Source organism: Rattus rattus, chromosome 1, assembly GCF_011064425.1.
Source record: "Rattus rattus isolate New Zealand chromosome 1, Rrattus_CSIRO_v1, whole genome shotgun sequence".
In the NCBI taxonomy this organism is placed as follows: domain Eukaryota; kingdom Metazoa; phylum Chordata; class Mammalia; order Rodentia; family Muridae; genus Rattus; species Rattus rattus.
In genome coordinates this window covers 20,281,672-20,305,428 of record NC_046154.1, presented here as the reverse complement: position 1 = coordinate 20,305,428, position 23,757 = coordinate 20,281,672, and the positions used below count along the sequence as shown (strand labels likewise).

Genomic DNA, 23,757 nt, shown 5'->3' with positions numbered 1-23,757 from the left:
CCTTGAATACACACACATATAAACACACACACATTCTTTCTTTGAGAAGACTCTATAAACCAGCCCAGCCTTCGACTTGAAATCCCCCCACTGTTCTCCCCGTCACACCACCACACCTGGCCTGTGTGTTTGCATTTTGTTACATTTTTGTTGATTGTCATCGTTTTGTTTGTTTTATTTTATTTGAGACAGGGTCTCCTATAGCTGAGGCAAGCCATGAACTTACTGTGTAGCCAAAGATGGTCTTGAACTTATGATCCCTCTTCTGCCTCCCACACCCTGGGGATCCTGGCATGCACTTCTACGCTCTGTTGTATGCAGGGCTGAGGACCAAATCCAGGGCTCACTGTTTGCTGAGCTCTTTGCTCCAACCCTCTGAGCACACAGTTTAAAGCTATGTGGCCCTGTCCATCGGTCAGGAGCTTTTGAGACCCAAAAGCACCTCACCCATACGGCTTTCTTTACAAGATGCATTGTTGCTGTTAAGCCGCCTCTCAGAGCTGCTGCTAAGATTCAGATGAGGCAATAATGATTTAAAATAAAAAGAAAAAAAGAAAAGGTCTGTTTAGTGCTCTGAAAATGGAATTAGCTGTCACAGATGCTTACTGTGCCTAATACCTCAGTGACGCCCCAGGTATAACAGTATTTTCCCTCCTAAGCTCTTCTTTATAAATACCAGAGAGAGACAGAGACAGACAGACAGTCAGACACACATATAGAAAGGCGCACAGACACACAGACACAGACAAATACGCACAGACACACTAGACAGAAACACACACCGATTGCAGTAGCTTGAGGAAAATACTGGCGATCACACCTACAGCCTGAGAAACCACAGCTGTCTACTGAACACATCCGGGGGTGGGGGGAATTAAGCAGCAGGAAAAACTGAGATACAAAAATCTGAGACCCTCACCTTCCCACTGTCTGCAGAGCACTGTCTTTGGGGAGTGCTTTGAAGGACAGACCCTCTTAAGACTTTCAAACAACTTCCCCTTGCGGGATGGGATCTTCAGCTCTGTACACCAGTCATGGCGTAAGACTCTTGGGCACAGGGTTCTAGAATCTGAAGCGGTCACGGACACCTGGGGACTTCACCCCAGCTTCCTAGCATTTAGAGTTGGGAGACAGGCTTGGGGTTGCCTCTGTGCACCCTTCAGGGTCCTGGCTGGTCTCCTCTCCTCCATGCTGGAGAGCTGGCTATTCCTTTGGGAAGACAAATATTTCCCAAGACTGATTCCTCTTAAAGGTTGTCACCATTCCTTCAGGGTCAGGCATGGAGGGCAGGTGTCAGGTGGGACATTTGGGGAGACATCATAGTTCTGCTCAGGGCTCACCTCAATGGTCTCAGCCAAAAGTCTACCTCACGGAAACTTTACTGGAAGGAACTTGCCCAAAATGGCACCCCCCACGGAGGCAGGGGCCCCCTGCGAGGCTGAGCTGTCACGCTCTGCCTGCTCTGAAAGGCTGAGTCTGAGGCACAGAGCCCTCTGGACTGTAAGGGGTGGCATCTCAGCCAGCGCTTTGGCAGACAACCCCTGTTTGCTGGCCCATGAAGCCAGGTTGTTGGGGAGGGGGGCCCTTAGACTCTGAAAGCTTGCTTAGCCTGGTTCCCACCCCTGTGCTGCTGGCTCTTCTCCTGGGCCCTGGGGCAGGCACCCCTCCTCACCTGCAGAACTCGTTTTTTCGTGTAAGCCTAGGTGAGCCAGGCACTCACTTCTGTAACTGAATATTTATCCCCTCTTGTAATGGGCTTTGTTCCGCTGCTCTGCAAACCCTGGGAACGCCAGGGCTGGATACCTCTGCATTTTCCCTCCCACTCTTGTCTCCCCCTTTCTGCTGCTGTCTCTAGTTCCATCCCTCTTCCTGTTCCTCATCCCTCCCCTCTGAGGGCATCGCTCTCTCATCACCACCCCTTACTTTCTGACTCCACCTCCCGGCGTTAAATAACCCTAAGCCTGCCAATGGACCGAGGGTCCAAAGTGACTCTAACTCCACCTTTGGGTTATCAGCTCTGTACCTTGGCCAACAGCCACTTCCCAGTCAGCTCTCTCAAGATGAATTGGGATGTCCACCTCTAAGCTACTACTGCCCTCTAAGCCACCACAGCCTTGTCTCCGACGGTTAGCCTGCCCTCGTTTCTAAAAGAAAACATGAAAACACACAATTCCTTGTGACCTCATTTCATGGGATCCTCCCCAGGGCGCAGGTGTTGGGGGTGGGGCTCAGGGGAAGGGGCAGAGTGGTACCCTGATACCACCCAGACCCGTCCACTAGGATTCGCCCAGCTCACTCTGGTCCCAGCCTGAAGCTTTGAGGTAATGGCTGCCCCCAGGAGCTGCTCCTGATTCCCTCAGCCCCTCAGAGACAAGGCTTATCCAGAAACCCAGAAGCGCTTGGCCCGGCAGCGAAAGTCAAACAGGGAACCCCGGCAAAGGTTACTGACCCCATTTTCTTTTTTTTTTTTTTTTTAAAGATTTATTCATTTATTATATATATATAAGTACACTGTAGCTGTCTTCAGATACACCAGAAGAGGGAATCGGATCTCTTTACAGATGGTTGTGAGCCACCATGTGGTTGCTGGGAATTGAACTCAGGACCTCTGGAAGAGCAGTCGGGTGCTCTTAACCACTGAGCCATCTCTCCAGCCCAACTGACCCCATTTTCAAATCTCGTTTGCAGTTCTTAGTGGGAACTGAGACTTTTTAATTCCATTCTGACTTCATTCTAAATTAATCCACAGCGGAAGCCATCTGTTTAAATTCAACACTTAGTCTGACATGGAACAGTGATGTCCCTGCCTGCCTGTTTTCTCTCTGGGGGTGGCGGGGCCTCACGGGCAGGACCTGGGCAATCTGGGGAGATGGCTTGTCTCCTTGTGCTGTCAATTCTGCCCCATAAGCCCCCACTAGCTGTGCCTCCTCTGGAGCTCACACAAGCACAGCGCAAAAAGGAAAAAAGAAAAGTCAGCCGTCAAACACATACAGGTTGCTAGTCATTTTGTTTCCTTCTGGGTTCCTTTTTTTTTTTTTTTTTGGTTCTTTTTTCCGGAGCTGGGGACCGAACCCAGGGCCTTGCGCTTCCTAGGCAAGTGCTCTACCACTGAGCTAAATCCCCAACCCCTCTGGGTTCCTTTTATCTGACGCCTCTTCCTTCTCCTTCAGCTCCCTGTTGTCTCTGCATCTGCTTGCCTCCTTATCCCACTCACCACAGCACTTCAGTGTCCCTCCAAAGTGGCATTTCCCTCCTTTTCCCCAAAGCTGAAATGGTCTGTCCTAGCTGCTCCCTAGAGCTCCCTCAGGCAAAGGAAGCCTCTTAAACCAGGGTTTCCATGGCTCTGTTAACTGAGCTGTAACCGTCAGCCAGAGAGGTCACAGGTAAAGAGAAAGGCTGGGACAAGTCCTGGAGCAGGACAACCACAAGAAGGGGCACTGATGTCAGTGTCCCCGGCAAGGCTGGACCTGGCTGAAGGCCTTGGGACCTCTCTCTATGCCAGAACCTGAGGTAAACTTGAGTAAGATAAACGATGGCCGAAGGGTGTCAGTCTATGGGAGCATGTGTCCCAGGCTGTCTCTGAACAGATTAGAAACCTCTACCTCTTCCTGTTTAAGTAAACAGAAGGGATTTCCTCAGGCAGCGCCAGCGCCCTCCCCCACCCCCCAGCTACCACCATGGGGTCCGCACCTCCCTGGCATTCAGAGAAGGCTTCAAGCCTCAGCATCCTTTTCTTGGTTTTAGATCCCAATTTTTCGTCTCGTGTTCCGCTTTCCCTTTTAGCACCCAGGAGGTACCCCAGGATGGCCCTTCCCTAGGTTAACTCATCTCAGATCTGGTGGGCCAGTCGCAAGATGCCTGCTGGGCTCTGACCTGCTCTGGGGGGGGCACCCTCCGCACATCTCTGTGGGGATGTGGCGAGACAGAGTTGGGTATCCCTAGGTCCCCTGGTATGCTGGGGACCCCTTAAGGACTCCATTCTGTTCTTGTTCCTTCCTCCTCTTGCTCCTTCCTCCTCATCCACTCTGAAGGGCGGTGCCGCAGTGACGTCTCTTCCAGTCCTTGGGATGGATTTCCTGTTCTTTCTCAGAGCCATGCCTGGCACACATCCCCTTTTATTTGTCCACACCTAACCCAGACATCTACTCCAGGAAACCTTTCCAGTCCACCCATCTGCTCACTATCTGCCTTCCCTCCTGGCTGTAAGCAGTTCAGAGCAAAGGACTCCACTTTCTCCCTCTTGAGTTGGTACCCAGATGTTTGGACAGGGTGACGTCACTGAACAGCCTCACCTTTTGGAGTCCCTTCCTGTCCTGTGCCCCTGCTGGCTTTTGCAGGGAGTTCCTCTTGGAACAGAAGGGGCCTCCTGCACCCCCACCTCCGTGCTGGCTCTGGGCTTGAAAAGCATGAGCTGAGGGTCCTCAGTGCAGGGCCTGTCCCCTCCGGTCCCCTGCCCCCAAGGGCCTGCTACACCCTCCATTTCCCCTCATTGTGCTTTCTTTCCTGTTTAGCCAGACTACAGGGGCCTGGCACATTCCGCTACACTTAGAGGACCTTCGTGAATGGAGCTTTTATTTCTCCTCTCGTCTTCCCTGACCCTCTCCTAAAGAGCAGCGTCTCACCCTCTGGTGGGCTCTAGAATCCACTTCCTACCTCAGCCCTACCCATTCAGCTATGAGGAAAGTGACCGGGCACCTCCGATCCATCGTATGTACGAAGAGAAGTAGCAAAGCAGCCCTGAGAGGGTTAGAAAGACCAAATGGGCTGAGTTGTCCCCACTTGCAGGGAGAGGGCAAGGCTGTGGTCCTGTCATGCTTGTCTCTGGCTCTGTAGATGCAGGGGCTCTGAGGAGGGCCCAGCTGGCCGCCCTCTGAATGCCTTCAAGTCCAAACATCCTGTTTCTTTTTTTTTTCTTTTTTTTTTTTTTTTTTTTTTTTTTTTTTTTTTTTTTTTGAGCTCCTTACTGGAGAAATAAAAAAGCTGTAGATTTTTTTTTCTTCTTCTACCGGTATCGGATAACACAGAAAACACAAGCCCGCCTGAGTTGAGCTGCTAGCGCTGATGTCCGAGCGTAAATTGAAGCTACTGGCCAGGGCGGTGGTTCCTTTCCTGGATTAGGGCAAATTCTGTGGGAACTGGACCACCCCTGAGACAGATGGGCAGCCTGAGGCCTCCCCGGGATCTGGGCCTGCAGTGGAGTTCCTTCTTCTTGGGGAAGAAGGGCCCTGGTCTCACGGTCTCGCTGCCCCTCTTGGCTTCTTCCCTGCAGGTGAACTTCCGCAGCCCCCGGAGCGGCCAGAGGTGCTGGGCAGCTCGGACCTCGGTGGAGAAGCGGCTGGTAGTGCTGGTGACGCTTCTGGCAGCAGGGCTGGTGGCCTGCCTGGCAGCCCTAGGCATCCAGTACCGGACAAGTAGGTGCATCTGGGAACTGGGATGGATTTAACCATCATTCCTCGTGCTTTGCCACTCCATGCTAGAAGCAGAGGTCCTTGTTTGAACTGGGATTGGCCTCCAAAGCCAGAGAGAGAGAAGCTTCAGGGTTCAGGGTCCAGACAGATGGGTTGGTAGAGTGAGGGATACAAAGGTTTTGAAATCAGAAGGACAAATTTGGGTGCAGTGGCTCAAGCCTATAATCTTAGTACCCTGGTAGACTGAGGCAGGTGGATGAGGCTTTCAAGGCTAGCCTGGACTACTTCATGAGATCAAAGCTTTCCTAGGCTACGTCAGATGGCACTTAATTTCCAGAACTGACTTTCCTGTTTCTCCTCTGAATGTGGGGGAAGTGCCCAATTGACGCATGACTCTAATGACCTGTGTATCTGGTGTCCCCAAAGACCTTTCAGTTAGCTTTGGATCTGTTACTGTGAAGGCATGGCCGCCTGCCTTCCCTGGTCTCAGGTACAGCAGTGATGACTTCCGTTTACTTCCCGTGGACCTCTCCTCACACATGCAACTTATTTCTTCCTCCCTGGAGCCCTGTGACTGACTCACCCCAGTCTGCAAGCCAGGGGGATTGAGTGCAGAGGTAGCATTTGCTCACAGGTCCCCAGGTTTCAGAGGAATCCAGAGCCAAGGCCCCGCCTCTCTTTATAATCGGGGTTCACTTCCAGAGCCTGTCAGCACCCCGGAAGGCCTGCACTTCATGCCCTAGAGCCTTTGTGTGTTTCTGCTGCATGCATGGCTCTCCTCCACACTGGATGGTCACATACCAGCTGCTTCTGACCTGTTGCGATGGGTCCCTCTGGCCCTGTTGTCATGGCTGGTCCCTCTGACCCTGCTCTCATAATGTGCCCACTAAGCCTGTTGTCGTGGTGGGTCTCTCTGGCCCTGTTGTCAAGATGGATCCCTCTGGCCCTGTTGTCATGGTAGGTCCCTCTGGCCCTGGTGTCCCTCTGGCCCTGCTGTCATGGTGGGTCCCTCTGGCCCTGTTATCATGGTGGGTCCCTCTGGCCCTGCTGTCATGATGGGTCCTTTGGCCCCTGCTGTCATGGTGGGTCCCTCTAACCTTCCTGCATTTATAGGCCCCTCCGACTCTGTTCTGATGGGTTCCTCTGACCCCACTATCATAATCGGGTCACGAGAAGAATGGATTTGGGGAGAATGGATCCAAGTTCAGATCAAGTCCAGGGTCTCCTACTCTCCTGCCCACAACTGACTTGTCTACTTTCTTATCGATCAGAGAAACCCTGAAGGAGGTGGTCCCACCCACCAACTGTGATTCACCCCAGCATAATGGCCGCATTGAGCCTTCTCCACTATGAAGCTGGTTGAGGGCAGCCATCCTGACATGGGATGGGGGACATTTTAGGTTCCTTCATAGAGGGCTAGGACTTATGCCCTTTCTGTGTGGGACACTTAGTCATTTATTCAGACAGTTCGTGGTTCCTATGTGACTGGCTTATGTATCTACAAGGCGCTTGAGAAATAATTGCTTGATAATTTAGCTGGCTGACTAACGGTTACAGAGATGCTTCTCCAAGTGTGCCTGGCTCAGAGGCGCTGAACTCATACTTGACTGATTAAGTACTTAGTTCTGGGCCTTCAGCCCTGTGACCAGCATTGTGCCTGAATGCCATGGGTGTGTAGAAGCTGAGGAAATGGCTGAGTGGCCAAAGGTGTATAGAGAACAGTGGAACCGGGAACAGCCTTTCTCTACCAAGCCTGTGCGCCTGTGTGTGCGTGTGAGTGCTTGTGTGCATGAGTGTATGTACATGCATGTGTGTGTGCGTGAGACTGTGGAGGTGTATATGTGAGCGTGTGCATGTGTCCACTTCATCAACAAAGCACAAGTGAGGTATTCCCCATCCTGACTCAGCTTCAGTTCAGAGCATCCAGCCAGGCAGGGTGAGCCCAGAACTGTCTGCCCAGCTCTTGGCCCAGGGATGGAGAGCAGGTTGCCCTGGGACTCCCCTTAAGAACCCTAACACACTCCCCAAGGACTCAAAGAGGGCTCCCAAGGGATGGCCTCCAAATAAAATGCATCGTGGGGCTGCTGACAGGATGGCTCAGTGGTTAAAGCTACTTGTCACCAAGCCTGACAACGTGAGTTTGATCCCCAGATCTCAAACAGCAGTTGTCACTGCCAAGTGGGACTCGTGTGGGCAGATTCCAGTGTCTGTCTCTGGCCCATTCCTCTTCCTGCCTCCGAGTCCAGACCTAGGAGCAGAATGGCCTTCTTGCCCCAGGGTGGAGCTGGGCTAAGGATCAGGTGACCCAGGCACCACCTGTGAAAGCAGCTGCCGCCTGGGTCTTGGCAGAACCTCGTTATGCATCTGCAGGCCCTGACATTGGCCGCATCTGAGTAAACACCAGGCCAGGCAGAGCAGCTCCTCAGACAGTTCTGGAAGACCCACCTCTAAGCAGAGTCTGGGCCCTCGAGGACAGTCTGACCTGCCTCCCTGCTTAGGCCTCCCCTCCCAGAGGTTTGCAGCCGTTTTCTAAACAGCAGCAAAACTAGCACAAAATTCTTCCGGGAAGGCTTCTTTTTTTTTTCTTTTTTTCTTTTTCTTTTTTTCGGAGCTCTACCACTGAGCTAACCCCACAGGAAGGCTTCTTTATTATTTATTTTTAACACTTAAAACAATCTATTCGTTTTATCCGTCCAAGCCTCTTGCCTGTGTGTTTGGGAATCTCAGGCATGCTTGGTACCTGCAGAGGTCAGAAGAAGATACTAGAATTTAGGATCTAGAGTTGCAGATGGCTGTGAGCCACCATGTGGTTGCTGGGAATTGAACCCAGGTCCTCTGGAAGAGCGGCCAGTGCTCTAACCACTGGGCCATCTTTCCAGCTGGAAGTTTGGTTTTTGTTTTGTTTTGTTTTGTTTTAGTGTGTGTAGGGTCATGTGCGTGTGAGTAGGCCAGAGGACAGCCCTTGGATGTCATCCACCGCAATGCCGTTCACCTCCACCTCCATTATGATGGGGTCTCTCGCTGGCCCGGAACTTACGTATTGTGTTCCACCAGCTCGCTAGCCAGCCCAGGGGTCCTCCTGTCTCCACCTCCCCAGCACGGGGTTTACAAGTGCGTGCCTGGCATTTATTTGTATGTGGTTCCGGGGTTACTGACTTAACCCCTTTCCCTAACCCCTGTTCTGCAAAGCATTTTAATGCATTGTAAGGCTCAGATAGAAGGCTAAGTGGGTAAGGGCGCTTGCTGTTAGCCTGACATGAGTTCTAACCCAGAACCTGCATGGTAGAAGGAGGAGAGCACTGACTCCTATAGATTGTGGGGCACACAATCATCACACAGTAAACACATAGATACAGATACACACTCACACTCACTCACACTCACTCACACACACTCACTACACACACACACACACAAACACACGTTCACACATACAGTCACATACACACTCACACTCCCTCACACTCACCCACACTCTCACACACTCACAGACACTCACTACACACGCTCACACACACAGTCACATACTCACACACTCACACATTTACACACAGTCACATACACACACATATAGTCACACACACAGTCACATACTCACACACTCCACACTCACACACATTTACACACAGTCACACACACTCACTACACACATTCACACACACTCACACACACAGTCACATACTCACACACTCACACATTTACACACAGTCACATACACACATATAGTCACACACACAGTCACATACTCACACACTCACACATTTACACACAGTCACATACACACATATAGTCACACACACAGTCACATACTCACACACTCCACACTCACACACATTTACACACAGTCACACACACTACACACATTCACACACACTCACACACACAGTCACATACTCACACACTCCACACTCACACACATTTACACACAGTCACATACACGCACACACACACACACACACACACACACACACACACACACACACCAGCCTCTTGGATGACACTGAGGGCGAATACTGTCGGATGAGTAATTTACATCTGAGCTGGGGGGCTGGGGATTTAGCTCAGTGGTAGAGCGCTTGCCTAGCAAGCGCAAGGCCCTGGGTTCGGTCCCCACCTCCGAAAAAAAGAAAAAACAAAAAAACAAAAAACATCTGAGCTGGTTGCTGCCTTCTCACCGATCACATGTGTCTCAGAGCAAAGGGCTGTTTGCCACCTACCTCTCCCGGAGGTGACTGGGTCTTAGGACACTTTCATTCAGTCATTCGGCAGGACATGTATGCACTCCACAAACACCCACTGCACAGTGGATACCAAGCACAGAGCTGGAGAAAGGACGCGTGAAAGCCGTTCACCCTCTAACAGGAAACTAGACAGGGAGATGGCTGTGACACAGCACAGACCACGATAGGGCTGCAGGTGCCCAAGACAGGAAGGAATACAGAGAGGGCCTAAGGTTTCCAGGGAGCAGGGAACTTAGACAAGGGGGCCACGAACTATGGTCAGCTGGGGACCCAAACCACTCACTAGTCAATCAAGTAGACATTAAGTTCCTCATGGGCGAGAGATATTTGGCTTGATTTGGTGTGGTTTGGCTTGGTTTTTTGTTTTGTTTCATTGGGAGGGGGGGTGCTTTTTGTTGGCTTTTTTTTCTTCTGGGTGAGGGGGCGTTTCAAGACAGCGTCTCTCTGTGTGACCTTGGCTGTCCTGAAACTCACTCTGTAGACCACAGACTCACCGTAGATCCTCCTGCCTCTGCCTCCCGAGTGCTAGGATTAAAGGTTTGCGCCACCACCTCGTGTTGTTTTCAAGCCCAAGTCCCCTTACTGTCTGTCTGTCTGTCTGTGTGTCTGTCTTGTGGGCATTTCCAGACAAGATTTTGTCAGACTTGACTTCCTGCAGTTTACTGAGTAAAAACAATAGGTATTATTTCTCCTCTCTCCAAATATGGAGTTATATCCTAACCGTGAATGGCCTTTTCAAACTCAGACATTCTCTCTGCCCTCATAAGGTTCTGGCCTTCCCCGGTGGCCAGGAATTGGCGGCCAGGAACCTGGGTGTGCAACTCTGATTAAGGGGATCTGATGTAGTGTTCCTGTAAGTGGCACCGTCACTCCTGCCACAGAAAGGCTCTCTGTGAGCTGTGACTCAGTGGGAGGGCACTTGCCTGGCATATGCAAGGCCTGGGTCCGTTTCCAGCCCTTGGAAAAGATTCTTTTCCATTCAAATGCCAAGAGCACAATAATCTTGTTTGGGGGGGGGTTGTTTCTGTTTCGAGATAGGGTCTCACGTACCTTCCTGTAACTCTTTGTGGTCGAGGGTTTTGAACTTCTGATCCTCCTGCCTATCCCTCCCAAGTGAGGATTTCAGCCCTGAGCCACCGCACTCTGATTTACGTGGTACTGGGGACTGAATCCAGGGTTCTACTAACTGAACTGTATTCTCTGCCCTAATTGTGTGTGATTGTGCATGTGTGTGCACATGTGTGTATGCATGCGTACATGTGTATTGTGTGTTTATGGCATATGAACACACATGTACATGTGGGCTATGCACGTTGTACAATATTCTCTCTCTCTCTCTCTCTCTCACACACACACACACACACACACAGACAGATAGACAGACAGACAGGCAGGCAGACAGACAGAACCTGGAAAAGATTCAGTGTTAATTTTATTGAAAATATAAATGTGCGAACTGGAAAATGAACCGTTGACATCAGATCGGAAGTCATCGTGAAGGAAAGATCGCTGAGAGAAAATCGACTTAGAGTTCTTTGGAGCCATGGAAGGGAGTTTACGCAGTTAACCTAAGTTCTGTGTGCCAAGAGACTCCAAATCTACTGAGCTTGTATCCCATGAGGGATCTGGTAGCCACCCGGCTAAGTCAATGCCAGGTGGGGCGTTGGCCCCTGGACACCTGGGCTTCAGGTCACCTGCACTGCTCACCTCTCATTGGCTTCTTGTCCTTGACCCTCAGGAACGCCTCCGGTATGTCTGACCGAGGCCTGTGTCTCAGTGACCAGCTCCATCCTAAACTCCATGGACCCCACGGTAGACCCCTGCCAGGACTTCTTCAGCTACGCCTGTGGTGGCTGGATCAAGGCCAACCCCGTTCCCGACGGTCACTCACGCTGGGGGACCTTCAGCAATCTCTGGGAGCACAACCAAGCCATCATTAAGCATCTGCTGGGTAAGCAACAAAGGGGTTGGGGAGGGTGGTGTCCCCTACCGTGTGACCCGGAGTGAACTGGTTAACTCAGAGCTTTAGCCTCTTCGTTTGCAACATGAGATCAGAAGAGCCTGTGTGGGGCGGTTGTCACTGAGAGAGTACACAGCTTCAAACCTCGACTTTCAGGGCACAGCTCACTCCGCTCCTGGCTGGCACTGGCTGAGTTTGTAGTATCCTCAGTAAAAAGAATTGAGATCAGACACTCCAGCTCAGACTGTACGTGTTGATCAGTGGTGGGGTCACGGAGGGCACAGGTTATAGCTCAGTTGGAAGAATGCTTGCCTGGCATGCACAAGGCCACGAGTTCAGTCCCCAGCTTGAGTAAAACCGGGTGTGGTATCAGCACAATCCCAGTACTGGGAGGTAGAGGCAGGAGGATCAAAAGTTCAGTTTAAAGTTAACCTAGGCTTCATGAGATCCTATGTCAAAAAGAAAAAGAAAGAAGGAAAGAGAAATCTGAGTCCGTTACTCTATAGGACCTGGTCTCCTGGTGATCAGCCATGAAAAAGACTGTACAAAGTTCTTTTGACCATGGAGTCCATGCTTAGATTCCCAAATGTGTCCTGCTTGCTGCTATATTCCTGGTTAATATACAAGGTCCTACCCACCCAGTGTCTTCTCTCCCAGGAGTCCCAGCATGTGCTGGACCACATGTACTGACCTGTGATTTTGCCTTCCTCTAATCCCTCGCTGGATCCTTACCAGTGATCTCCGAAACCCTTTCCAGCTCCCTCTCCTGGGGCTCCCAAAACTGGGCAAAGGCCAGAGAGTGAAAAATCTATTAATCCATCGGTCACCGATGCCACTTAGATTCATGAATACTTGACTCTGTCTTGGCCGTTGGTTGGATTTTTGAAACAAGGTCTCCCTGTGTAGTCCAGCCTGCCCTCAAACAGAAGTAATTCTCCTGCCTTCGTTCCCTAGTGCTGGGATTACAGGTATAACATCTAGCTTGTCAGGCTTTTTAAAGCCCTTCAACATACTGAGGAGTAAGTGACACAGAAGTAGCTGCTTAAAAGAGGGCAGATCCTCTCTAAGCGACAACGAAGTCTCAGGAGATAGGAAATGGTTTTAACAGCTGCTTTTCAGGCAGCCAAGTCCTTCAGTTGCAAGTGGGTTAAGGACACCTCGCCTTCCTTTTCCAACCTCAGACCATGGCTGTTGCTAGGCTCCCTACACACCCTTTCCCCCACAGGCCCCAGCAGCTCCTCAGCAGGACCCCTCAGCCCATCCGATGCAGGTTGAGTCTGCTTGCTTTATCTGCCCCCACTAAGCTGTCAGGTCCACGGCGAGTGGCCTCCAGTCTTGGACTATGACTTTCTATCTACCCTGTCCCTCTAGGTCAGGATGATGGTAGGATCCGCCCTGTGCAGTAACAACCAATTAAGACCTTGACATGGGTGACCAGTAGGGCCTGGTGGCATCATGTCCACACTGCAGGGTTCTCTAAAGCCAAATAAGTCCCCTACAAACTGTGGCTGCTTGTCCAGGAGTCTGTTGTACACCACAGTTCTCAGCTCTGTCAAACCCGACTCTCAGTGCCATCTGACACAGAAGGTCACTGTGAGTGGTCACCGTGACCAGTGCAGTGGTTTAGGGGTGAACATGGGGCCCGGCCTCAGTTCAGAGAAACACAGCTGCCCTTCTGGTGGCTTTGTGTGAATTCTATGTGGTCTCGTCCCTCACAAGGTACCTGATGGCAGAGGGGCCTCCCAGGTCCTTGGCAACTCCCATCATAACATGGAATCTCGCAGGTCACTGGCGAGGATGCAGCGAGGCCTCAGAGGAAGGCAAAATCATAGACTATCTTCTGTCTCAGGATGACTTGGGCCAGTTATCAGGGAAGATCAGGAGTTCAAAGCCATTCGTTGCTATACATCAAGTCTAAGGTCAGCCTGGGCTGTATGAGAACCGCTCTCAAAAGCAAAACAAGGATCGATCCTGACAATATTTAACGCAAGCTTATCGTGACCATGGAAGCATCACAGATTCCATAAAGAACAGTTAGCTATCGGGGCTGGGGAGAGAGGTTGGAGAAGAGCGCTCGCCTGGCACGCACAAGCCCCAGGGTCCACCCCCAGAACCAGAGCTGGAGGTGGGGGGTGCTACACGGGGCAGTGTACAGGGGAAGTGGGGGTGGCTAATTATCTCCCTGCCTTTCTGTATCCCTCATACCAGTCTTTCTGAGAACATGGAACATTCCAGTTTCCTGAGCTGAGCTTCTGTTGGTCACTGGGCATGAACTGTACAGTCTTATGTCTTCTTGTTTCCATTTTGATTATAGTTTCCCGATGTTACCATCTCGGTTTCCCCTTGCTGCCCTCTGTTTGCCTTACAAAACACTTCTCCCTGGTGCAGAGTCCACAGCAGTGAGCCACTTCCATCGGAGAATGGTTTTGGTGGATTTGATGGTTCAGTCAGGGAGGTAGGGGCTGGACCTCTTAGTGGCTGGGGGTGGGGGTGGGTGGACTGTCTTCTGGCCTGGTTTTTCAGCACACTGACTGGCAAGAAGGAACAAGAAACAGAAAGACTAGAGGGCCTGCCCTGGCCCCCGCCACTTTTATGTGACCTTGGACGAGTTACCCAGTCATTTGTCTATACACTGGGTGTGATCCAAGAAAGAGCCGCTTGTGGGGAAATGTTATGACAAGTTGCACACATGGCCACGCCCACGTGCTGAGAGCCAGTCCACTTTCTCAGGGAGGCCTAAGAATGCCTGGGTTTAGATTCCAGCACGCTCATTCATTCACCTGCCTTTGTTAGCAGGTCCCTTTTCTCTCCTGGGCTCCCTTTCCTTCTCTTTGGCCGGTAACACCACATCCATCTTCCTGTATTGTCTGATACAGTGCAGGGCCTGACCCCTGACCTGCACTCGGCACCAGGAAGTGACAATGGTGCTGTCCTAAAGAGCTGGGCGCCTCCCATATCAGCCCCTCTTCTCGCTTCTTGGATGGAACTCTTGAGGCCTGGAGCAGTCTGTGGTTTATCTAAAACAAACACTGGCCTTGCCTGACGGAGACTCCAGGCCCCGCATGCTTCTGCCCAGACAATGCTGTGGCAGCCCAGGAGCCCGAGGATTTCCCAGGCACCCGGTTCCCTGCAGCCCCATCTCAGCAGCCTCTGCTTCCCTGGCTGCCTGGGCGTTTGCTTCCTAACACCAGCAGCGATGTGAGAAAGAGATCCAAGAAAAACTCCCAGAGGAAAAAGAGGGCCGATTAAACGTGTGCTGTCTTTCCTCACTGGGGCTTTGGGGAAATGACTGCAGGAGTTTCTGGAACATGGGGTCCTTGGAAGGAAGTCACCAGGGGTCAATTGGAAACTCTGTTGTCTGGTCCCGTGCTGCCAAATGATTTCTACACCATTAGAGACCGAGAGATCTCCTTTCCCCACCAGAATGTTCTCCGGGCTTTTACACCCCAGTCAGTAGTAGCAGCTGTCGAAGAAGCCAAGCTCAGAGTTCAGCTTTCTTTCCTTCACTTTCCAAGTGCCTTTCACCCCTTCTCTGCCTCTGTCTAGCCCAAGACCTGTCTCTGTTCACCTGATCCATTAAAGTAGCACTCAGGCAGCCATTTTTTGTGTTCTCCCGCAGGTGCGTGCATGTGCATTTTACAAAGGTGTGCATGTGTGCGGGCGTGCGCTTTGTAGGTGTGTGCATTGGCTGCATGTGCATTTCAGAGGTGTACATGTGTGTGTGTGTTTGCATTTCAGAGGTGTGCATATGTGTGTTTGTGTGCATTTCGCAGATGTGTGCATGTATGTGCATTTCACAGGTATGTACGTGTGTGTGCATCTCACAGGTGTGTGTGTGTGTGTGTGCATTTGTGTGTACATTTCACAGGTGTATGCGTGTGTGTACGTGTGCATTTCAGAGATGTGTACATGTGCACACCCAGAGTTCATTAGTTGAGGGGTCCACCTCCTCCATGCTCCCACCTCTGCCCTCCAGCCTTGTGGTTACAAGCTTGTGCAGCTGTTCCCAGCTCTCACAGAGTGCTGGGGATTTGAACTCTGGGCCTCATGCTTGCATAGCAGGCACTGGACCTACTGAGCCAACTCCCCAGCTTTGTACGGCTAACTTGAGGTCCCTCTGGAGCTTGCAATGTCGTAGCTGCTCCTGAATGAGGAGGAAGCAGGAGGGTGGTGTGCCTCAGGCTGTCCCGGAGCTTCTGCCCCAACCAGGGCAACACTAGCACACGGTGAGAGAAGCCTGGCAGAGATATGAATGCCCATGCCACATGGCGCCCGTACATCCTGTCTCCCTTCCTCTCCTTATAGATCTCAGCCTGGCACTGCCTTATTGTAGGGGTTGGGGCCCCTTGAAGACAGTACAGGACACACCCAGATGCCAAATTCTTAACGCAAAGAAGACTTATTTATTACCCAGGAGGGGTGAGCAGTAGGGATGCCTCTGGGTTGAACAAAAGCAGACGGCAAGCAGCAACAGCAGATGTTTTTTGTTTTTTTTTGTTTGTTTATTTCTGGTTTTTTGGGGGGGAGACTGATGGGGTTTTTTTTGTTTTGTTTTTTGTTTTGTTTTGTTTTGTTTTCTATGAAGAGAAAGGGGAAAGTCTGTGCTAGGATAAGTTGGTAGGTCCTGATTGGACAGGTTAGCCAGGGTGGACAAACACTGAATGTTGATTGTTGGATCTTAGTGTTTAGTCTCAGAAAGGAGTCGGTGGCCAAATAAGGGAGTAGACTTCGGGGGCTTGCTTTAGGAATGCAATCTAAGGGTTTAACGAGGGAGAGGGATGGGGGATGGGCAAACCATGCTGGTGCCCTGTTTGCCATGCTTAGGCCTGCTAGAGCCCTTCATTCATCACTCCCTCTCCCAGACATGACGTTCTGCCTTATTCTACATGAACAGCTCTGCTGTCGTAGCACATGGGACTGAGGACCTACTGTGTGCCTGGTCCCAGGGGACACAGAGACTGCTAAGATACAGAATGTGAGGCAGGCAGGCCAGCTACAGCCCCTGCTTGGGATTCTCATTGCTCTCACCCCTCTGCTGTTGTAGCACATCCCATTGAGGACCTACTGTGTGCCTGGTCCCAGGAGACACAGAGACTGCTAAGATACAGAACGTGAGGCAGGCAGGCCAGCCACAGCCCTATTCCGGATTCTCATTGCTCTCACCCCTCAGCCTGAAGCGAGAGCAAGGGCTTCTTCTGGCTATCCTTGTGGGCTAACCTGAAGCTTCTCCTCCCATTCTATCCCAGCGTGTAGCGAGATGCTCTTGCCACTGCCCCTGCATCTCTTACACCCAGCCCAGCAGCTGCCAACCCTGGGAGCTGAACGATTAGCTGCGGAAAAGCCAGGAACATGGCCGCAGAAACTGAGCTTGGTCCGGCAGGCCTCTTAGCAGGGGCGAGAGAGCAGCTGTCCCTGAAGCAAGTGCTCTCTCCCCCTCCAGATGCCCGGGAAAGGGAGTCAGTCAGTGGCCTCCAGCTGGAACTCAGAACACACTGTGACCAGCACAGCCAGGCTGTCCTGGGGAGCCTGTCTCGAGGTCTCTTATCTCGGTGGCCTTGAGATGCCAGGCTCATTCGTGAGCTCAGAGTTCCGCCTCTGATGCTGGCCATGGCCCCTTAGGGTCATGGCCAGAGCCAGGTATGGATGGTGAGAGAAAGTTTCTGGGGCCTGACTGTCCCCTGGTGGTTGTGCTTTCCCTTCTAAGAACTGAGCTTTTAGGAGGCGTGGCCATGGAGATGAGGCCCTGGGTGTGGAGCCCTCTCCCTCCTTCCTATCCCTGCTTCGCAGCTCCAGCCTGAGTCACGGGCTCTTCTGTTTCCACCCTTGCTCTACAAGAGGCCTCATCCCCTCACTCCCTTGGGGCCTGCAGAGCTCCCAGTTGTTTCCCCAGGGTCTCGGGTGTGTGTGTGTGTGCGTGTGTGCATGTGCATGTGTGAGTGCATGTGTGTGTGTGTGCATGTGTCTTCTCCATTCCCACCATCCCACCAGGCCCTGGCTGTGCCTACCCCATTTGTAGGCTGTTTCTGTGGCTTTGAGACTCTGATCAGTGACAGCCTTGGAGCCATGTCTGGTGAGGCTGGGGAATGGGACTCTCTGGAGGTGAGCGCTGCAGCAGCTCATTAAGACTTCTCAGGAGGGGTTGGGGATTTAGCTCAGTGGTAGAGCGATTGCCTAGCAAGCACAAGGCCCTGGGTTCGGTCCCCTCCGAAAAAAAAGAACAAAAAAAAAAGACTTCTCAGGAACCATGCCCTTCACCTCAGCACTTGGGAAACGGAGGCAGGTGGAACTCTGATACAGAGTTCCAGGACAGCCTGGGCCTCATAGAGAAACCCTGTCTCCAAAAACCACAGGTGCAACACACACACACACACACACACACACACACACACACACACACACACACACACACACATCCCAGGAAATGACTCATGCCTTGGCATCACCTGCCTGTGACAAGGACTCTCTCTCTCTTCCAAAAACTTGTCCCTTTATGTTCCTTTCCTTGGTCCTCGACTGTCCTTTCCCCCATACCTCTACCCCATCCTGTCTGAGACCCCGCTCGCATGGAACATTCTCTGGAGCTGGGGCTGTGCCTGAGCTGGTAGACTGCTTAGCAGTGCCTAGCCTGTGCAGGGCCCTGGGCTTGACACCAGCAGTGTGTAATCAGAGCATGGTGGCACCTCGGGGATCCCATCACTGAAGGCAGAGCCATCACTTTCTTTGACCATGCAGGCTTTTCTGTGCGTATCCCATCCAGAGGGATGTCGTGAGCTTTTTTGGACTCAAGAAGCAGGTCCCATGTCTGTCTGTAAAACTTCACGTTTAACCTGGTGTCTGGCCTCCAGGCCATGCCCAGTGTGCTGAAGCCCTGGAATGAAACCTCCAAGAAGGCCTCGGAGCTGAGCCAGATTCTCACAGGGTCCTGTGCAGAAGCCCCATGGAGCAGGGGCCTTGCCTTTGGTATTCCAACTCTTACACAGTGTGTGGTACAGAGTCGGCCTCTGATGTCTGCCTGGTGACTGGCAGCAGAGAGTCCCACCAGAGACTTGTTCACAGAGGACAGTGGTCTGGGGAGATCTTGGAAGGAGACAGAGGAAAAGGCTTCAAGGTCAGAAACTAACGTAAAAGGTGGAAAAATGGCCACAGCGTTACAGAGTCTACCCTGAAGCTGGACTCTCGTGTGTGTGTGTGTGTGTGTGTGTGTGTGTGTGTGTGTGTGTGTGACACACACACACTTTCTCAGACAGCAGCTTTAGCGCATAGTAGACTCCTTGAGGGTCTGAGCAGCACAAAGAGGTATGACTACCCTGGGTGCATCAAGAACCTTCTAGGCCATATGTTCAGGCCTGTGGCCTTAGCAGGTAGTATGTACCTCTGGTGCTGAGGAGGAAAAAGAGAAAGCAGAGGAGAAAGAGGAGGAGGAAGGGGAGTTAGGAGTCTCGTGAGTACCTTAGCAGCTCTAAGCCCCCATCACAGTAGGATGAGATACAGCCCTAGCCTGAGCCACCAGGGTGGGAAATGGATAACAGCCCGTTGAGCCCTTTGTAAGTCTGGCAAACACATCTAGCCCTCTCAGGAGGAAGCCGGGAAGTCAGTTGGCAATGAATACAGTCTTTTAAACCACTTCTGATTTCTGCCTTACTCCCAGGCAAGGTCATCAGGGAGCTGAAAACCCAGGCGGGATTCCTACCTTCCAGGCAAGGGATTGGGGCTCCGTGCTGGCTGATTTAGTTACGGTCACCATTGCTGTGATGAAACTCCATGACCAAAAGCAACATGGGGAGGAAAGGGTTCATTCAGCTTTGTATTTGAAGGAACTCAGGGCAGGAAGCTGGAGGCAGGAGCTGATGCAGAGGCCATGGAGGGTTCCTGCTTACTGCCTTGCTCCTCATGGCTTGCTCAGCCTACTTTCTTATAGAACCCAGGACCACCAGCTCAGGAGTGACCCCACCCACCAAGAAAATGCCCTATATACAGGCTTGCCTACAGCCTGGTCTTTTGGAGGCATTCTCTTAAGTGAGGTTCACTCCTCTCAGATCACTTTAGCGTGTGTCAAGTTGACACAAAACTATGCAGCACAGCACACATTGCCACATCTGTGAGGTCATCTTACAGAGAGAAGAAACCCAGGACACAGAGGCGCTTGAATACAGCCCCAGGACAAGGCTTCTCCTCCATGGGCAGTGATTTGCCGTGGTACTTTTGTACAGCTGGGAGTGCTGAGAATCCAGGAAGAAATCACCCAGTTGGGACACAACTCTGTTATTTCTTGGCATTCTAGAAAATTCCACGGCCAGCGCGAGCGAGGCAGAGAAAAAGGCGCAAGTGTACTACCGTGCGTGTATGAACGAAACTAGGATCGAGGAGCTTCGGGCCAAGCCCCTGATGGAGCTGATTGAGAAGGTGAGTGTTCGGGTGGATGGCCCCAGTCTTCCTCTGATCAGCTTCCTGCCCGCCCCTCTAGCTTCCTCCCCACCTCATACCTCCAGCCACTATGCCCAGCCAGGACTCAGAGCCTGTCTGTCTGCTGCGGGGGTTGGGATTGCCTGAGCATGTGTGTGCATGGCTCTGTGTGGGCGGATCTGTCTGTGTGGATGGTATAGGATGTGTGTCTGCATCTGCTGGGGAGACGCATGTGTGTGTCTAGGTGGGGGGCAGGGACTGCATTGACTAGTCCTCCAGTCCTGTGAGTATATAGAGGGGTGTGTGAGTCTTGAAGCACCCTAGACTCTTGATTGGAATAGTTCTCTGCAAGAGGAGGACCCTGCTGATTATTAACTGATTATTAATAAGTCGCTCATCTGTTTCTTCTTTGTTTTGTGTGGTGTGTGTGTGTGTGTGTGTGTGTGTATTTGTTTGGGCACATGGAGGCCATAGGAGGGCATCAGGAGTCCTGCTCTGTCAGTCTCTTCCTCATGCTCTTGAGATAGGTTCTCCTCACTGAGCATGGAGCTAAGCTGATAACCAGGAAGGCCCCACAATCCTCTCTTTCCCCACAGCACTGGGGTCATGGGCATTCTTGAGGCTGCACCCTGCTTTTATTGTGGGTGCTGGGAATTTAGACTCAGGCTTCCGTGGTTGTGGGGCAGGCGCTCATTACCAGTTTGTAGCACAAGACGCCTGTGGCTTCTCAACCTTTTCCCTGTAGACACCTTTGGAATTCTATGAGACTCAGGAAACTCTGTCCCTGGCAGAGTTTCAGCCCATCTCCCTTCTAGTCACATGGAATCAGCAACCTTGTGTGTTCTTAGCAAACTTAAGGATATCAAGGCCAGCCTGGTCTACAGAGTGAGTTCCAGAACAGCCAGGGCTACACAGAGACTCCCTATCTCAGAAAGAAAAAAAAGAGCTCAGAGGACTGACTGCTCCAGGGTCAACAGCACGTGGCTGTGATTTGCCTGGGGCTCTCACACCAGCTCAGCACAGGCTCACACCTGAGCAAACACACACACATACACCAGCTACATATACACACCACACAGACCCCTGAACACACACACTACCCACACCTGTGTACACACACCCATGTATACACACCACTCACATCCATGCATGTACACCATCCACCACCTACATGCCCACACCTGTGCACACACACACACACCCCATGCATGCAAACACCTCTTGCACATGTGCGCATATACACATGTACATACACACACACCACACACATCCATGCACACATACACTACCCACACCCCTGAAAACACATACTACTCACACATGTGCACACACACCATCCACACCTGCATATACACACACATGTACACACTACCCACACCTGTGTACATATGCCCATGTATACATACCACCCACATCCATGCATGTGCACCAGCTACATGCCCACACCTGTGCACACATGCATGCGCACAAGCACACACACACATACAGTCATGCATAAAACACCTCTTGCACATGTCTGCACACACACCACACACACACACGTGTGTGTGCGCACACACATGTACATACACACACCACATACCCCCATATACACATACACCACCCACATCCCTAAACACACACATCACACACACATGCACTCACACTGTTCACACTTGCATGCACACTCACATGCACGCACGCACCCATGCACACATGCTCACGTACTTACCACGTCTGCTCTCTCCCCACAGCTCGGAGGTTGGAATATCACAGGACCCTGGGCCAAGGACAACTTCCAGGACACGCTGCAGGTGGTCACAGCTCACTACCGCACCTCACCCTTCTTCTCTGTCTACGTCAGTGCCGACTCCAAGAACTCCAACAGCAATGTGATCCAGGTAGGCTGAGCCACGGAGGTGATATGACCTCCCAGACATGACCGGTGACACCTACTGCTCCCCTGCCGCAGTCCCTGACCTTTGTAGCTCTGGTTGCAATGGATCTGAGTCCATCTCTCCTTGCTTTCACCTCACCTCACCCATCCATGCTACCCACCTGCTGTGTGACCTTAGGCAAATGGCTCTGCCTCTCTGAACTATAATGTCCTTGTCAACCAAACACAGTATAACACTCTTACCTAAAGTGAGGTATGTCAAGATGGGACCAGAAGGCTTCTGTGCTAGCTCTCTGGAATGTTCTTCCCCTCCCTCGCCAACTCTCAGAAGGCTCTTCACCAGCACTGTCTCCACAAGTTCCCCCTGCAGTTCTTCAGGGTAGCTGCCATTTCCCTTACTGGGAAACGTGCCTGTCTCATCCCTGGTCCATGGGTGGACGTACCGTTGTTGGTAGCTCTCAGCTTCTGTTCCTGCTGGCATTTGTCCCAGGGAGAGTAGAGGACAAGCAGGGAGCCTCCCCGCTCCCCGCTCACCCATTCCCTCTGCAGGTGGACCAGTCCGGCCTTGGCTTGCCCTCCAGAGACTATTACCTGAACAAGACGGAAAATGAAAAGGTAAGCTTGCCCGGTCTACCCCGCTGTGCACAGCCGGAGATCCCAGACGCCTCAAAAACTTGGCTTTTACAGAGGACTCAGTTTCCTGAATGCTGACAGGCAACCCTGGGGAGGGAGTGCAGGGGAGGGTGTCCCCAAATGTCCAGCATCACAGTCAGGCACTGCAGGCACAAGGGGCATCATTTCTCCCTTCTCTGAAGACAGTGGCAACACCTGCCACCGTTGGTGGGTCCTGGGCCTTCTGTGGGCCTCACCACTGATAAGACTTTACCTTGCCTTGTAAGCTCAGAGACACTCAGTGACTGCTCCCAACCACACAGCCATTAAGTGTGTCGCACACCCAGAGCCAGCTCCATTATTCTACCTGTGCCCACCCAGTGCTCAACGATGGGGAGATGGTCCCCAGGGACCTCTGTTGAGAGACAAACCTCACTTGACTGATCACCCAGCTAGAGGCTCGGCCTCACAGGGTTAGCAGCTAGTGGAGGGGCAGCTGAAGAGAGTGAACGCAAGGACTTGACTCGGAGCAGGGGACACCACACATTGGCAGGAGGCTCAGAGCAGGCTCTAAGAATAAAAATTGGGCCAGCGAGATGGCTTAGCAGGCCGACGGTTGCCGCAAACCTAGCAACATGAGTTTGATCTCCAGAACCCGCATAAAGGTAGAATGGAAAACTGTGTCCAAAAAACTGTTCTCTGGCCGTATGCACGCACCACGGAGTGTGTACCTACTAATAGTCTGTGTGTGTGTGTGTGTGTCCTCCAACACTCCTCTGTGTGTGTGTATGTGTACCCTCCAACACTCATCTTATGTCTGTGTGTGAGCCCGCATGTACCCTCCAACACGTGTGTGTGTGTATGTGTGTGTGTACCCTCTAACACTTGTGTGTGTGTGTACCCTCTAACACTTGTGTGTGTGTACCCTCTAACACTTGTGTGTGTGTGTGTGTGTGTGTGCCCTCTAACACGTGTGTGTGTGTGTGTGTGTGTGTGTTTGTGTGTGTGTGTGAGCACACCTGCACACAAAGATCAATTCTGGAATGAGCAGAGAAGGAGCCCGACTAGCAGCGCCACCTATCCCACCCCACCCTAGGCCTGTGCAAGCATTTCAGTTTAACCCTGAGGGCTGAAGTGGACAGACTCAGCACCCTACTGGAAGCTGTGTTTCAGAAGCTTGGCTTGACACGCGCCTGTAACCCAGCATTGAGGAAGTGAAGCAGTGTGGCCTTGAGTCCCAGGCCAGCCTAGGCTACA

At 51.9% G+C, this 23,757-nt stretch overlaps 1 protein-coding gene across 2 annotated transcripts in view; it reads left to right on the top strand.

Moving 5' to 3' along the window:
• Positions 1–23,757, top strand: part of Ece1 (endothelin converting enzyme 1) — a 101,692-nt gene that overhangs the window by 52,373 nt on the left and 25,562 nt on the right. For both annotated transcript variants that reach the window (XM_032895816.1, XM_032895822.1), the window contains 5 exons: positions 5,270–5,411; positions 11,388–11,600; positions 19,891–20,012; positions 21,746–21,892; positions 22,438–22,503. In XM_032895816.1, the coding sequence (XP_032751707.1) occupies positions 5,270–5,411; positions 11,388–11,600; positions 19,891–20,012; positions 21,746–21,892; positions 22,438–22,503 (690 nt within the window). The remainder of the gene's footprint in view (positions 1–5,269; positions 5,412–11,387; positions 11,601–19,890; positions 20,013–21,745; positions 21,893–22,437; positions 22,504–23,757) is intronic.